This window comes from Neoarius graeffei, chromosome 6 (assembly GCF_027579695.1).
Source record: "Neoarius graeffei isolate fNeoGra1 chromosome 6, fNeoGra1.pri, whole genome shotgun sequence".
Taxonomy (NCBI): Eukaryota; Metazoa; Chordata; class Actinopteri; order Siluriformes; family Ariidae; genus Neoarius; species Neoarius graeffei.
The window spans coordinates 57,674,230-57,690,687 of record NC_083574.1 but is presented as its reverse complement, the minus strand read 5'-3'; the positions used below and the strand labels follow the sequence as shown (position 1 = coordinate 57,690,687).

The 16,458-nt window shown below is 38.4% G+C and overlaps 1 protein-coding gene across 1 annotated transcript; it reads left to right on the top strand.

The window, feature by feature from the left end:
* Nucleotides 1-2,361: 2,361 nt before the first annotated feature.
* On the top strand, nt 2,362-16,172 carry calb2a (calbindin 2a). The gene is made up of 11 exons (XM_060922973.1): nt 2,362-2,521; nt 3,911-3,987; nt 4,909-4,998; nt 5,206-5,286; nt 10,986-11,042; nt 13,136-13,213; nt 13,720-13,775; nt 13,864-13,903; nt 13,998-14,051; nt 15,430-15,489; nt 15,584-16,172. The coding sequence occupies exons 1-11, from the start codon at nt 2,428-2,430 to the stop codon at nt 15,701-15,703; spliced, it is 807 nt and encodes a 268-aa protein (XP_060778956.1). The 5' UTR covers nt 2,362-2,427; the 3' UTR covers nt 15,704-16,172.
* Nucleotides 16,173-16,458: the final 286 nt, after the last annotated feature.

Below are 16,458 nucleotides of genomic sequence, written 5' to 3'. Positions count from 1 at the left end.
ATAAATTGTAGGATTTCTTCACAGAGCCACATCCAATACCAATTCAAATTCCCTCCCATGCCATGTGGAGCATAGGGTGGCGCCGATCTCCATTTCCGTAGCCCTCAGCCTCTCGCCTATTACATAGCTAGGGTTACAGTGTGGGGCTAGTCCTCTGGTAACCACGAGAGTTTGACTCCCCACTCGCATCTGTATTGCAGCATGCCTTGCCAGATGGCAGTAGGTACCATTTTTCTGATGGTCTTTGGTATGACCCGACCACGATCGAGAGGCGGACACGCTAACCACTAGGCCAACTCTCAGTGCAATAGCAATTAGCTAAATAAAAATAGTCAACATTGGACCAGGAGAATTTCCTTTCCCATCCATAAGGCCCTGTGTCTCTGTCTGGGGGTGTGATTTTTATAGGTAATCATATGGGGCCGAGTAAAATTAAGGATTAATTTCACTCATGATTTTGAAGTTTTGAAAACTTCCCGAGTCGAGAAGCAATGAGGGCAATTTCAAAACTGATAGATAGATAGATAGATAGATAGATAGATAGATAGATAGATAGATAGATAGATAGATAGATAGATAGATAGATAGATAGATAGCCAACTGATCCTTAATTAGATTAGATTAGATTCACTTTATTCATCCCACATCGGGGAAATTCACGTGTTACAGTAGCAAGAAAATGTCAAACAGATAACAAATAAAACTGAAATAAAAATTAGACAAACGAAGGATTAAATACAGAGGGCTATTTGCATTATCTACCGTGAAAAAGTATAGAAAAATTGCCTTATTGAGAGGCTCGGAAAAATTGCACATTACAGGTGGACTCTGTATATATACGCACATATATACATAAATAATAATATAAATATAAGTATGCATAAAAATAGTTTAGGGCCTATATTATTGCACATAATTGCATCAATGAGAGATGGCAGAGGTAGTAGTGCTGAAGTAGTGCAAATTAAACGACAAACAGGTTATCGGTGCTACGTTACAAGTTGTGGGTGTTATACAGTCTGACAGCAGTAGATATGAATGACCTGCGGTACCTCTCCTTCTTACACCATGGGTGTAGCAGGGTGTAATTGATCCTTTATATATATACTTCGGAAGCTATTCAAGTTCACGACATTTGTCATTCACGTTTTCTGAACCAATCAGGGCGCAAGACTATCTTGCACGTTTGAATCAGTTTCTAAAGCGTCTTTCATCATGACATGGCGACACAACACGAGGATTTTGGACAGGATTTTAACATCTTTCAGGATTGATCCCGGATACTTCTCTTGTCTCAGATGCCGATCCAATGCTGCCTGCACTACTTTGAGAGTCTGATTCGTAGTTTTCCCCATTTTCTTTCCTCACTTCTGCATAAAACTGTGATAGCACCTTGTCTAACTCACAGCATTCATATGCCACTAGAGAGTCATTTATTTGTCTTTCCACGGCCCATTTCTTAAACACAGAAAGCCAAAAATTTGTATTTTTTTTTGGTATTTTCATTTTCGCTTGCAGCTTTCAATTGGTTTATCATTTCTTTGTCAAATGTAGCGAAACGTGGCATTGCTGAGTCAGCCATTTTGTTGACAAAATTTGCTAATTTTTGTAACCAAGCCAATAGCATTTCAGAAATACGGCCCCGTGTTAAGGAAAAAAAGCCCTCCTTGATTGACCAATCAGAATTGAGTAATTTGGCCCTATGTATTATAAATATAAGTAAACATATGTGGATATAATCAGATCTAGAACACAGGGAAAATGCCTACAAGAAAAGGAAATGTAGTTAGTATGGCTCAGGGGAAGTAATGACCGGGCGGCATGGTGGTGTAGTGGTTAGCACGGTCTCCTCACAGCAAGAAGGTTCTGGGTTCGAACCCAGCGGCCCGGGGGGGGCTTTCTGTGTAGAGTCCAAAGACATACGGTTAGGTTAATATGGGACAGCCTTGGGCTTAGGTGCCCTTGAGCGAGGCTTTGGGTGCTGTTAGCATGGCTGCCCACTGCTCTGGGTATGTGTGTGTTAAATGCAGAGAGGAAATTTCACAAGTGTGTGATGAATAAAGTTGTGCTTTCTTAATGTGAAGAATCTCTCAAATGATTGATTGATTCATTCATTAATTTCTTCATGTCATTTGGTACAGACATAATATTTTATGCGTTTCTCGATCAACATCTAGCACCCTATGTTCCACAAGGGTAATGTATTCAGGGTGTAATTATGCAGCTCTGAGTGATGGAGGAGCTTTAGCGTTAGCAGTGCTGAGGGCCACTGCGCCACCCGGCCGCCCGCAGAGGCACTGCAGCATTTAGCGCTCATTTAAAAGCTGCGGCGCAGGCGGGGAGGGGGAACAACGACAGGCACTGCTGGACGAAGTAGAAGTTCGCCAGGGATTTTTCTTTCTTGATAGCAGCAGGAGAAAAAAAAACATGGCAAATAAGTCTGCACAGCCTCCCTATCTTCACTTGGCGGAACTGACGGCATCCCAATTCCTCGAGATCTGGAAACATTTTGATGCCGACGGTAAGGGCAATAAGAGTTTGTAGAGACTTTCAACTGAGAAAGGATGCTCTGGGAGGGATTTAACAGAGAGAAGAAAAAAAAAAAAGCAAGAAACTGTTCCGTTGCGTTTTGCACGTAGTCTATTTGAAAAGTTTGTCGGGGAAAAGATAAAAGGGGTTTTTGGGTGTTATTTTGTGTGAGGAAAGGTATATTGTATACATGTCTGTAGCAGATATAAGGTATATTGTATATAAATGTGTATATATACACATGTCTGTAGCAGAAACAGACATGCCCTGACCTCCTGTCACTTACCCCGAGATTTATTGTGCTTGTTTTTGCTATTAAAATTAACAGACAATGCAATTTAATGGTAATTTCTGGGAATGTCCTTGTTATTGTTTGCTACTTCCATTTATTAGGTAAAAGTATGGTGGCTGTAATTATTTAACGCATGTGTGTGTGTTAAGCCTAATTCATTTGACTGTTTATTGATATATGCCTTATAAATAAATCTTACAAGACAAAAAAAAAAAAAGGATTTTGAATCAAAACTTGCATGTTAGTTTCTAACTGATAACATTGTGTGTTCAACACATTGACAGGATAATTAATTGTTTTAATTACAAATCAAATGCAATGCAATAAATCATTTTCCAGTAGAATAACACCAACTAGTTTTCCTGCGTATAGGATTCTAACGTGTGTGTGTGCATGCTCTCATCACAATAAGATGTCTGAACTCTGAATGCATAATCCAAGTGCTGTCACAGGGCTGTGATGCCAAAACTGGGACAGTTTTTTTTTTAATTAACTTTTCATCATTTTGATATGTGGATGCATTCTGAAATGCCGTCTTAATGTTTTATACTTATTGTAAATACCAGAGAGAGAGAGAGTTTCCCCTTGAGAGATCAATTTTCATCTGTCTGCAAATGTCACTGGTGTCTGCTGACAAATTAACAGGCACTCTTTAGAGTTTGAAGCAAAGTAGACACATATGCATTTGTGCAAAGACCACACATGGTAATATTTTATGTGTTCGCAGAACCTGAATTCGGATTTCTATAAAGCTTTCTTAAGCATCAAGCTGCAGATCATCTTTCTGTCTTCTGTAATAAATGAAACTTTGAAGCGCACCCCCCCAAAGGTCCTCTAGAGCAAGGCCATTAATTATTCCAAAATCAGAAAGGCAGACAGTCAAAGTGTGATTGGGAAACAGCTGTCAAGAGTTTTTAATTAAGCTCTGTAGTTGCTCTAATTTTGGTGTCAGCCAAAAGCTCTTAAAAGTTAGCAAGCATTGTAGATAGGATATCACCCAGACAAATCAACAACTTCATGTAAATTTCATGTTGTATAAGCCTATGATCTAAATCCTAAATTCTGGTTTAATGTGGATATCACCTACAGGTAATGGCTACATTGAGGGCAAGGAGCTTGAAAACTTTATCACTCAGTTTGAGATTGCACGGAAAGGAGCAGGTGTGGTAAGTAAACAAAGAAAAAGTAAATGACTGAATCTTTAATTTTTAGTATGAAATCTGTCAAAAATAAAAGACGTCTAGCAGAGACAAAATAGGTTCTGTACTATAGTCACCTAAAACACAGTGAAAGAAGTTAACAGGAGCCACAGCTAATTAATTCTGTATTTTAGGTAGACAGATGGGATACAGGCAAATCTATAATTGTCATCCAGGAGTTAGTTAACCTTGAACAAAAACAAGAAACATCTAGAACAAGGGAGGAAAAACAACACATGGACAAGAAAAAAACATAAACGCACTAGCAACCCTAAGCAAAAACAGTCCTGAAAAAGCAGAATGTTTTATGCAGAGATGACGTTGCAAAAACAAGTGGTGATGATTACAAGGTTGGCCACGTCAGAGCACTCTAGGACAGGTGGAAAGAATCATATTGCCAAGGGGACAATGTTTTTATGACCTAGCAGAAATACTTCTCACTGAATCTAGACTTTTAAAAAAGGGACTTTAGTAAAGTTTAAGATATTTTCATAAAGAAAGCTCCCATTATATTAACATTCATGGTGACACATCAGCCTGCTAGTACTGGTAACATGTCATCAATTTTGCCATCAATGTGATCAAATTAAATGCTGACATGGAATTATTTGCTAGATGACTGAACAGATAGTGTTTATGTAGAGGATCTCAGTGTGGGCAAGAGAGATGTTTTATTTCCTTGCATGTCATAAAGAAAAGCTAGGAATCATGTGAACTCTGGAATCCTGTGAAATATGCTGTAGGCTCATAGTCAGTAACTTATAGGGGCTTTTTCCCATTAGCACTAAACAGACTTCTTTTTTTAATGTGGCATTACATGGCATTTCTCTGTCATGAGTAATGTGGATCTTTGGACAAAAACCCTCTTGGCATGCTTGTCTGTTTCAGGACTCCTCAAATGCATCTTGCAGAGACAAGATGGCAGAGTTCATGCAGAAATTCGACAAGAACAATGATGGAAGGATTGAGCTGTCAGAGGTAAGAAATTGCATTGTTCCAAAAATTAAGTCTGTTGCCAATGAACCTGACAAGGTCAGACTACAAATAGTCTTGAAAATGGCAGATATTTAGATCCAGCCTGCTGTTTTCAATGCTTTAAAATGAGAGCAATTCAGAGTCACTTTATTTTTCTCACTTGTTCCTTAGATTCTAGAAACATTAATTCTCATGTTTTCCATGTCTCAGATGGCCCAGATTCTTCCAACAGAAGAGAACTTCCTGATTTGCTTCAGACAGTTTTTGGGTTCCAGCTCTGAGTTCATGATGGTAAAGGATCATACAAATTTCCACATTAGATCTATTACTTTCCTAATTCACTGAATTGTTATAATGGTAAAAACATAAGTTATAGCAAGGGTTTCCAGTTCTATTCATGAAAGACAGATCTAGCTAGAGGTCTCCATTCCTACCAATCAGTTGACCTGATAATGAGTTGAATGCCAAAATGAATTGGTTAGAACAAAAACCTGCAGCCACACCAGCTATGCACCAGTAAAGCTGCGTAACACAAGCATACAGTCATATATATTACATAATCTTTTATTCCTCTTTTTTCAAGTGCATGAGAAAATTTACAGTCCAATCTGGATAAGTTTTATCACATTTAAAACAATCTAAACCAGACAATGGAATCTTAAGTATGCAACTGTCATTCTACCAGTGATGAAGGAGCACGACTACAGTTTCTGGTGGAACCAGTGGAGGTTGTATATCAAAGTTGTAATAGCACATCCTGATGGAGCCTCAAATCACTCAGAATATTAGAGAATCACTTAAGGTGTTTAGGCTATTGAGGATGAAAATATTGAGTGTGGATACTGTTCTATCACTCAGCATTCTTATACTGCTCTTTATCGTGGTAGTTATGTAAGAAAACTAGTAAAAAAGTTATGCACTTGAAGTGATAAACCATCAATCTGTGCAAATATTGCTGCCATGAACACTTAGGGTAGACCCCAAAACAGACACTTATTTGAATCTCCAAAAAATTGTCCACTAAGGTATTTATGCCCAGCATTTCTCACATAGTCTGCAAACAGCTGATATTTAGATACAACCAGGACATGCACAAGAGTGGCTGACCCTTTGTACAGATGCCACTATACTGGGATCACTCCCAGGGAGCAGACCCATAATTTCCAGGTGTATGGTCTACTGTGCCAAAGTGACCTGCTTGTCTAGGACCATATGTCTGGTCTAAAGGGTAGTGGGCATGAAGTTTCAGTAATATTAACAGGTATAACAACGGCCTGTGCACAATGGGCCTATCAACACACTGGTTACATAGTCTGGGAGATGTGCTGCACCTCCAATCATAGCGGCATAGCATAGTAGTAGATGTGAAAATTTGACTCTGCACTGTCCATGAACGAGTCAATGAGTTGTCTGTCTCTTTCCAAACTTCCAGTCTTCTGTAGGTTTTTTTTTTAAACTTCCTACTTGTAAATTTGCTGAACCCAACAAGGATATACCGTATATGAACCCTTAGGGATTCTTGATAATGTTGCAGCACTAGCCACACAAATTTAAATTATATGAAGTTTAATACACTGATGTTGCAACTGATTTACACTTTTCTATTACCTTCATAGTTTATCATATGCATTTGTTTTTAATTGTTTCCTTTTTCTGCAGTGAAAAATTTAGTACCAGACCAATGCCTCAGGTTAATGCACACTGCTAGTAACACTTGCCTTTATGATATGGCTGACAGGTTCTGAGTTATGTGACTGGACTTAACAACTTAAGTGCAACTTAAGCTGTTATGTATTTTCAGATACGATGCCTCTCCACTTTTCAATTAATCTTGCCCAAAGAAGCATGGTCATGTGCTTATCTGACACCAGGGGCGCCGCCAGAAATTTTGGGCCCCATGAAAGATTAGAATTTTGGGCCCCCAACTTTGCCCACCCTCGTCACAATTGCACTATTGTCATTATTTGACTTTTGATAGCCCATGGACCTTGAGTTTGTGACTTTGTTATTACATTTTATGTATTAACCTACCAGGGACTAGATGAAAACTGGTCAGTGACTAATTCTGGTGCATTTACAATCACAAATGAAAATTCAAGATTTTGCCACATGCCTTCTTGTGCTAGGACAGTTGGTAGTGAAATGTGTGATGTGACTGCTAATAAATCATAGAAAAAGTTTACTCTCTGCTGCTTCTTCCTCACCACCTGTGCTGTTGGTACTCCCCCTGTTCTCTTCCTGTACTTCAACACTTCTGGTGTCCTCCCTGGCTGCTGCATCATGGCCTGATGAGGGGCCTGGCTCTGTTATCAGCAATGCATGCAAGTTAGTTAATGCATAAAAAAGTTTGATGCATTCAAGTTTGATGCATTTAAATGAACTCCATACTCAGTAGCCTTACAAATGTTACCCATAAAAGACAGGAAACATCTTATTATAAATTTATTTCAAAGTGACACGGAGTGACATTTCAATTTGATCAATTACATACGTATTTCTTCATATGTTGTAACCTCTATCCCTCTTTTATGTGTGCTGCGCTTTCTCCAGCTCCTCAATTTGAAACCAATGGTTTAGAATGTGTGAACATTCCACACACGTAACCATGTCAAACACTTGACTGGTGTCCGTTATTAGCAACACTTTAATCTAGCAAACTGTATATGGCGCTCGCTCATTAAAAACTTCAATCCTAAAGCATTTATGGGTTGTATTGCTGCTTACCTCCTTCTCCAAAGGGGGGTTCAGTGGTTTGGTAAGGCGGAGGTCCCCCTGAGGCTGAATCTGTGCATATTTAGGGCACCCCATTAGTTATGAAACTGGCTATTAGCACTAGTTATTAGCACCAGCATAACGTAATATTTCATCTTGTTTATCACACAAGTCAGTTCAGTTATTAAAATGGAAAAAATGTCACTGTACAAACTGTAAAAGTGTTCTCTTGATAGGTTAATCCAACCACGTTCATACTGTTCATTTACCATTCGCTAATATTTTGAACACACATGTGAGCGATAGCTACCTTTCTTTGGGAAAAACTGAGTGACCAGTTGCCTGCCTCTCCGGTCCCTCTCAGCTTTCAGCTGCCTTTCTTTACGTTTTTGACAGCCACTCTTCGTATTTAGCGATCATAGACTGTACGCACTCCACTGCTGGCTGGCTGGCTGCTGCACCGCGACACAGCAGCAAGTAGCGTTGCACTGATCAGCACACAGATTTAACGCATCGCGCTTCTACCAGAACTGGACCGTACCATTTCACAAAAGGGGGAGGGTTAAATGACAATATGTTGAAGAACTCAAGAAATAGACAACCTTGTTCAATTAGCTCATTTTACCAGATGGAATATTGCATTGTTGTTATTTCAAAAGTCTTAATAAAATCATTAAAAGCATATTATCAGCCCCTTAAAGGGCCCCATAGCAGTGCTGGGCCCCTAGAATTGTTCTAACCTTTCCCCCCCCTGGCGGCACCCATGTCTGACACTAATCCATTTTGATTGTTCTAGGTTGCGAAATTGCCTGTACTGTATTATGCTTAACTCCACCCATCTGCTATTGCAATTTCTGAAATGCAGTTTGCAGGAACAATGTGATGAACAACTCTGCCTTTTGAGTGAGACAGTAAGATGAACAAATCAGTATTAGAGACTGCATTCAAGTACCATTCAGTCCAAGCTGTATATTTCTGGCATTTCAGTATGTGCAATGGTAGTGTTGGCTGCATGATCAGGCTGCACATTTGGGCAAACTGTGTAATTGAACAAATAATTTGAACAGAATCAGTTAACTTGATTCACTGTACAGATTCAAGAATTTAAACTTTTGTGGTAAGGTAAAGATAGCCTGCTGCCTCAAAATGTCCAGTTTGGTTCAGACAAAAGGAGACAATGATCTAGTGCCTCCTAGGCTTGTGTGACAGAGCTGCCAGGTAATAGCAGCAGGTGGTGCAATGTGGTTATACCAAGTTTCTGGCAATGGTGCTTGAGCCAGCCTATTTGCCTTCTCTGTATCAATAATTACAGTGATCTTCTGTACTTCACTGCCCAAGGAATGGCAGTCCCATGGCTTGGTCTGTGTTTTCTATAGGATTTCAGCAACCATTGCACCTTTCCAGCACTCTTTGTCAAAATGGGCCTGAAAGTACCACAGGGTCTGTCTTTGTATGCAAGACAGTCCCCAAAGCTTTGTATTTCAATGCCCTTTTGCACTGTTGCTAACAGGTCTTGCATTTGACCCAATTCTGTAAAGACCATGCAACTGATTCGCAGAGTCTTCTGCCTGCCTTTGCTTCTGCCACTGAACTGCAGCAAAGGAACTTAACTTTTTCTTCCAGGTGGGCTCTGCTGTCATACCTGCTGCCTGTTTCACTCTTTGCTATGGCCAGCAGAGACAGAGGAAAATTACATTCATGTATCTAAAGGCATAATGTTGTAGTTAAATCAAGGCTCTATAAGTGCCTGTTGCAAATTTTAGGTCACAAACAATTTGAGCATTGAACATGATCATCATCCAACTCCATCAGGACTAAGCAGGACAGGTTGAAATATGCAAACTTTTGGGAAAGATAAAGTTTCAACAATTCACACTAGTTATAAGCATATTGTTAAAATGATAAGATTAATTATTGTTAATATAAATATTTTAAGTTCGTTTCTTAGACAAGTATATTTTTTAAGTTTGTTACCTTGTTAACAGTTTCGGCGAGAATCTCCCGCCTTCTTCAGAAACATTCTGTGTTGGACTGTTTCTGAAGAAGGCGGGAGATTCTCGCCGAAACTGTTAACAAGGTAACAAACTTAAAAAATATACTTGTCTAAGAAACGAACTTAAAATATTTGTAATAGTTAGACATAATGAACATCCACTACGTATTAATTATTGTTTCTGCAGCACCCATGCTACTGCATGCCATACTCAAACGTTAGACCATGTGGCTTATTGTCTTACATAGTTAATTAGAATTAGCACATTAACCTAGGTGGTACAGATTTAGAAAGATAAGTGTGACATTTTCACACAGATAGATAGACAGACAGGTAGAAACTACCCACATAGGTTTTACACAGACAGGTTCATGGCCACAGAGTGATGACTTTGCTAAGGACATGAGCAAACAAGAATAGTTCCAAAGAAAACTGTCCTGATAGACTGGAATAAAGGGGGATAAAGGAAGACTGTAGGGAAAAAGAAATGTACAATTCTTAGTATGATGTTTTCTTTCAGACAAAACATACATACAGTATTTCTAGTTGAACTTTACATAATTTACAAATTTTAGAATCATAAATGGAGCCAATATAATATTTTATTGAGATTCTTGACTATCGTTTGTCTATTCATCAATATTAAACATGTCTATTCATCTTCAGTAACATTTTATCTTGGTCAGGTTTGGATGCGGAGACTATACTGTGAACACTGGGTGAAAAATGGGAGTATTCACCCAAAGTCAATCGCGGGCACCATGCACACACACACATTCACACATGGGAGCAATTTAGCATAGCCAGTCCTAATGGCATGCTTTTCAGAGGTGGGAGGTACCTGGAGAGCCTGGAGGAAACTCACGTAAACATCGGGAGAACATGCAAAACACAGACAGTAGCAAAAGCTTAGAATTTAGTGTTGCTCTGGAGCTAAGAGGCAGCCACACTACCCACTGCATTTGAACATGTTATCAGAAATAAAATCAGTCGTCATTTATACAGTTAACATCTCTGAAATCTGTCAGGATATTTCTGTTTTAATTACTTCCCGTTTTGATGGAAACAAAATTCACATTTATTTATTATTTGCACTATATCTTTGGGAAGTGTGTTTCTGGGAAATTACTTATTTCTGTAACTCAGTTTTGTATTCTAACAAGCTTCTAACAAATAAATGTTGTAACATTCAGTGACAGTTTTATCTTGGCAAATGTAATAATCATTTACTTTTTATTTGACTGCAATTAAGTACCTTGTTTTGTGGATATTTGTCAATCTGTAGGCCTGGCGAAAGTACGACACAGACCGCAGTGGCTTCATTGAAGCAAATGAACTGAAGGTAAAAATAAATGAATATACCTGGATTTATATACAACCCTGATTCCAAAAAAGTTGGGACAAAGTACAAATTGTAAATAAAAACGGAATGCAATGATGTGGAAGTTTCAAAATTCCATATTTTATTCAGAATAGAACATAGATGACATATCAAATGTTTAAACTGAGAAAATGTCTCATTTAAAGAGAAAAATTAGGTGATTTTAAATTTCATGACAACAACACATCTCAAAAAAGTTGGGACAAGGCCATGTTTACCACTGTGAGACATCCCCTTTTCTCTTTACAACAGTCTGTAAACGTCTGGGGACTGAGGAGACAAGTTGCTCAAGTTTAGGGATAGGAATGTTAACCCATTCTTGTCTAATGTAGGATTCTAGTTGCTCAACTGTCTTAGGTCTTTTTTGTCGTATCTTCCGTTTTATGATGCGCCAAATGTTTTCTATGAGTGAAAGATCTGGGCTGCAGGCTGGCCAGTTCAGTACCCTTCTTCTACGCTGCCATGATGCTGTAATTGATGCAGTATGTGGTTTGGCATTGTGATGTTGGAAAATGCAAGGTCTTCCCTGAAAGAGACGTCGTCTGGATGGGAGCATATGTTGCTCTAGAACCTGGATATACCTTTCAGCATTGATGGTGTCTTTCCAGATGTGCAAGCTGCCCATGCCACGCGCACTAATGCAACCCCATACCATCAGAGATGCAGGCTTCTGAACTGAGCGCTGATAACAACTTGGGTTGTCCTTCTCCTCTTTAGTCCGAATGACACGGCGTCCCTAATTTCCATAAAGAACTTCAAATTTTGATTCGTCTGACCACAGAACAGTTTTCCACTTTGCCACAGTCCATTTTAAATGAGCCTTGGCCCAGAGAAGACATCTGCGCTTCAGGATCATGTTTAGATACGGCTTCTTCTTTGAACTATAGAGTTTTAGCTGGCAACGGTGGATGGCACGGTGAATTGTGTTCACAGATAGTGTTCTCTGGAAATATTCCTGAGCCCATTTTGTGATTTCCAATACAGAAGCATGCCTGTATGTGATGCAGTGCCATCTAAGGGCCTGAAGATCACGGGCACCCAGTATGGTTTTCCGGCCTTGACCCTTACAGAAAGAGATTCTTCCAGATTCTCTGAATCTTTTGATGATATTATGCACTGTAGATGATGATATGTTCAAACTCTTTGCAATTTTACACTGTCGAACTCCTTTCTGATATTGCTCCACTATTTGTCGGCGCAGAATTAAGGGGATTGGTGATCCTCTTCCCATCTTTACTTCTGAGAGCCGCTGCCACTCCAAGATGCTCTTTTTATACCCAGTCATGTTAATGACCTATTGCCAGTTGACCTAATGAGTTGCAATTTGGTCCACCACCTGTTCCTTTTTTGTACCTTTAACTTTTCCAGCCTTTTATTGCCCCTGTCCCAACTTTTTTGAGATGTGTTGCTGTCATGAAATTTCAAATGAGCCAATATTTGGCATGAAATTTCAAAATGTCTCACTTTCGACATTTGATATGTTGTCTATGCTCTATTGTGAATACAATATCAGTTTCAGATTTGTAAATTATTGCATTCCGTTTTTTTTTTACAATTTGTACTTTGTCCCAACTTTTTTGGAATCGGGGTTGTATATTTTTTACAATCTACACTTTCTTCACCAACCATTTGCCATTAAACAGAATGCAATGTACAGTAGTATAGTGTATATCAGTTAAGTTATGTGAGTTGTTGTTTTAGCTTGGGTTGCACTCTAACCTGAGTGAAATCTGTGTCATGCTGTCAGCCTTTTACTGGAATAGCAAATCAAAAGCACGCAAATCATGCTGGCCGTAGCAACTGACAGTCAAAGGAAGTATTCAAATCACTACACTGGTTCATAAAGTACAAACCAGGTCATAATCGCAGGAGGAAGTTGATTTTGACCATAGGTGTAATAATGTGCAAATGTTACACTGTCTACCGGATACTTTTAAGGAGTGCAGTTGTTCCACGAGTGGACCAGGCTCCTTGTTACACAGACATTCCAAGTTTTGTTGTTTTTTTTTTGTTTGTTTTTTTTTTAAGTAACCTGCATCTTTACTTTCTTTTAGAACTTCCTCTCAGACCTTCTGAAAAAGGTTAACAAGCAATATGATGACCAGAAATTGCAGGAATACACACAGACAATTGTAAGTATCTCATCAGCACAACTTCATGTTGCTAAAATAAAATAATAACATCTGTCAAACCATCTGTTACTCAGACTAAGAATTATACCTTGGCAGGTATACTCAGTGCTTTACATAGTATGCATACATTTGAATTGTTTACTATGACTTCAGCAGATTGAGTTTTTGAAAGAAAAAGGGAGTGGCACTCAAAAGGAAAAGAACAAAGTGCATTTGATTATTTAATGCTTTGGTGAGCTCTTGGCAACCTTATAAATTACAGTTTCTCATTAATACCTTGTTTATAATATTTAACTAGAGAACTACACTTTTGTTGTGAACGGGACTGCAAGTTGATTTTAGTGAATAAAATGCAGTATGTTTTATTCTGACTAATGGCCATTTTTATGCTCAATTTGTATGCATTTTCAACACCAGCTAAGACCTGAAACAACAAGCAAGAAAAATAAATGGTGGCTATTTCATGAAAATGATCCAATTACTTTGATCTCTTTTCTCACTGTCAGCTCAAGATGTTTGATCTGAATGGAGATGGGAAGCTGGGGCTCTCTGAAATGGCAAGGTGAGCAATATTTTTGCCCCAGTTAATCAGAGCTCTTTTTCCCTCAAATACACTGTGTTAATCGACTGCTGCTTGTTCATATTTTAAGGCTTCTACCAGTTCAAGAAAATTTCTTACTGAAATTCCAGGTGAGTTAAGTACAAGCAATGATTACAATTTGTACCAAAGTTCTAATGGATGGAATTGTAGCTTTAATGTTGATTTGTTTGCACTGTGTTGCAGGGCATCAAGCTGACTCCTGACCAGTTCAACACCATCTTCACATACTATGACAAGGTAGTGTACATTTCTACACTAAAATAAACATTTTGAGATGCAAGTGCCTGTGATTCAGAAGCGACTTCAGGGAAACACACTGCAGTATTTTTAGAGTGAAGGACTACACATCATTTATAATTAAGTATTTGCCCCAGTCCTCATAGCAAGCATTCTCTAGGACAGTCCATGCAAGAGATCTTGTCAGTCTCTAACTTCATTGAAAAATATATTTTTCAACTGAGACCATTTTAAGAAAAATTAAAGTAACATTTCTACATTTTCTATTGCTCACTGAAGGTGCATCTGCTCAAAACAAAGAACCACAGTGCTTAATAGCATAATAATGTTGCAGAAAGTCTCGTGCAGGTGACAGTTTGGTTTAGCTCAGCAAATGAAGCAGAGAGAGTTCTCCTATCTGATTTCCCTCACTCTTATGCATCCATTTTGCATGCAGATGAGCGCTGTTTCCATTCACCTGAGCAGATAAATGACCACGAATGTGCACCTGCTGTGTGAACATTTGACTAACAATGGATTTTTGGGTGACACAGTTCCAAATGCACCACAAGAGGGTGTGGTAAATTCTCACGCAAGAACTGCTAAATTATTTTATACTATTTTAATTTTATTAATTTAATAATTCATCAAGGAATTCATTTAGTAGAGGTTTGTGCAAGATTGGTATATAAATTATAATAGATATAACTTAAGTTTTTTGTGTACAAGTTTATCTAGTTTCAGTGTCTGTGCTGTTTTATGTACCACTTTCTCCCCCTAAACCAAATTTCATTAGCACTCTCTAAATTTGTGTTTTATTTAGCATTGTGGCTATTAACCATTATATTTTGTTTGTCTGGACTGTTGCACGAGGACAGCTACAGTGCTTAATCATATATGAAATGTAGGCTTTCAATCTAAAATTACTGCAGTATATTTCCCTTACATCATATCCCTCCTCCAGTCTGACGCAGTCACATCTGAAACATAGGCACTTGCAGCTGCTACAGTGAGGTAATCAGTAAATAAATAATAGCATGAGGGGAGGGAACACCAGGTCAACTAAATACTGACACACCTCATAGTGCCTGAACAGGATGCGCTGAGCTTTGAAAAAAAAAAATGCAAAATATCTGGCCACATGCAAACCAACTTACTCACCCAAAGATGCAAAAGAAATAATGAATACCTCTTCTTCTCTGTGTTGTTTTGGAGTTATTCTTCTCTGTTTTAGAGTTATGACCTCATCCAAACTCTATAAATGAGTAGGCAATGAAGCAGAGATTCTTACAAATCGATTAACAGGAAGGCAGTCCTCTGTATAAAGCCAATACACTCCCTGATATAACTGCAATATTGACAGAAGTAGCCCACTGTAACCTCTTTCTGTGTTTTATAGGATGGAAATGGCTACATTGATGAGATGGAGTTGGACTACCTCCTGAAGGATCTCTATCAGGTGAGAAAAGACAAGCAAGAGTTTTAAATGGTTGCAAATTGAGGTAATGAAATATAATTAACAATGCTCCATGTGATTCTTTTCTTGATTTTAGGATGCTGACACCCAGGACCTAGCTGGCTATAAAAAGAGCATCATGGCGTTGTCAGATGGGGGTAAACTGTACCGCACAGAACTAGAAGTTGTACTGTGCCGAGAGCCCATTGTACTGTGATTTTACTGTACTGGGAGCTCTGAATCATGTCTTACCTTTCTGCTGCCTGACCATTGTACCCACGTGCCAGGCACTACCTTTTTTACTTTGTGTGTTTTGAAAAGAATGTGCAATACAAAGCACAAAAATTCTCATTTTCTGTCCCACCACCTAAATCCCTTCTGCTTGAGGACAGACTGTCCAGTGATGGTGTTGCCCTCTGCTCAATTTTTAAAGAATACATTTCCAATGGATCTTACTGAATCTTATTCATAGAGTGATATTAGTAGTATGAATAGGTGTATGATGCTATTATCTATTAATTTAACTGTCTTTATTTATTTAGGTCCCTCTGCATCCCCTGGTTTTCTGTCAGATTTTCTTTTTCTCTTTCATTTGATTATCACTATTATTCAATTGTCACCTGTTTTGGGCTATTCTGTTTTTGGCTGATAACTGTTAGAGGATGTTACTGAGAGAATTAATAAAATACAAGGTAATGTGAAGAATATTGTGTTTTTATTTATCTAATTCATTGTTTCTTTGTGAATGAGTGAGTGATTATTTAATTAATTGGAATTGAGGTTAACAATGGTGAAATGGAAACGAAATCCATGCACAAGTTACATTTGTTGGTTAAAAGAAAACTTAAATTATCCATCTATCCATACAGGGGATTCAGCTCAAGAATGACTGGCACCCTTGGTAAAGATGGGTTAAAAAGCTATGAACAAATGTCTGTTTAATTTGTTTAATCTCACACAGAAAATACAATG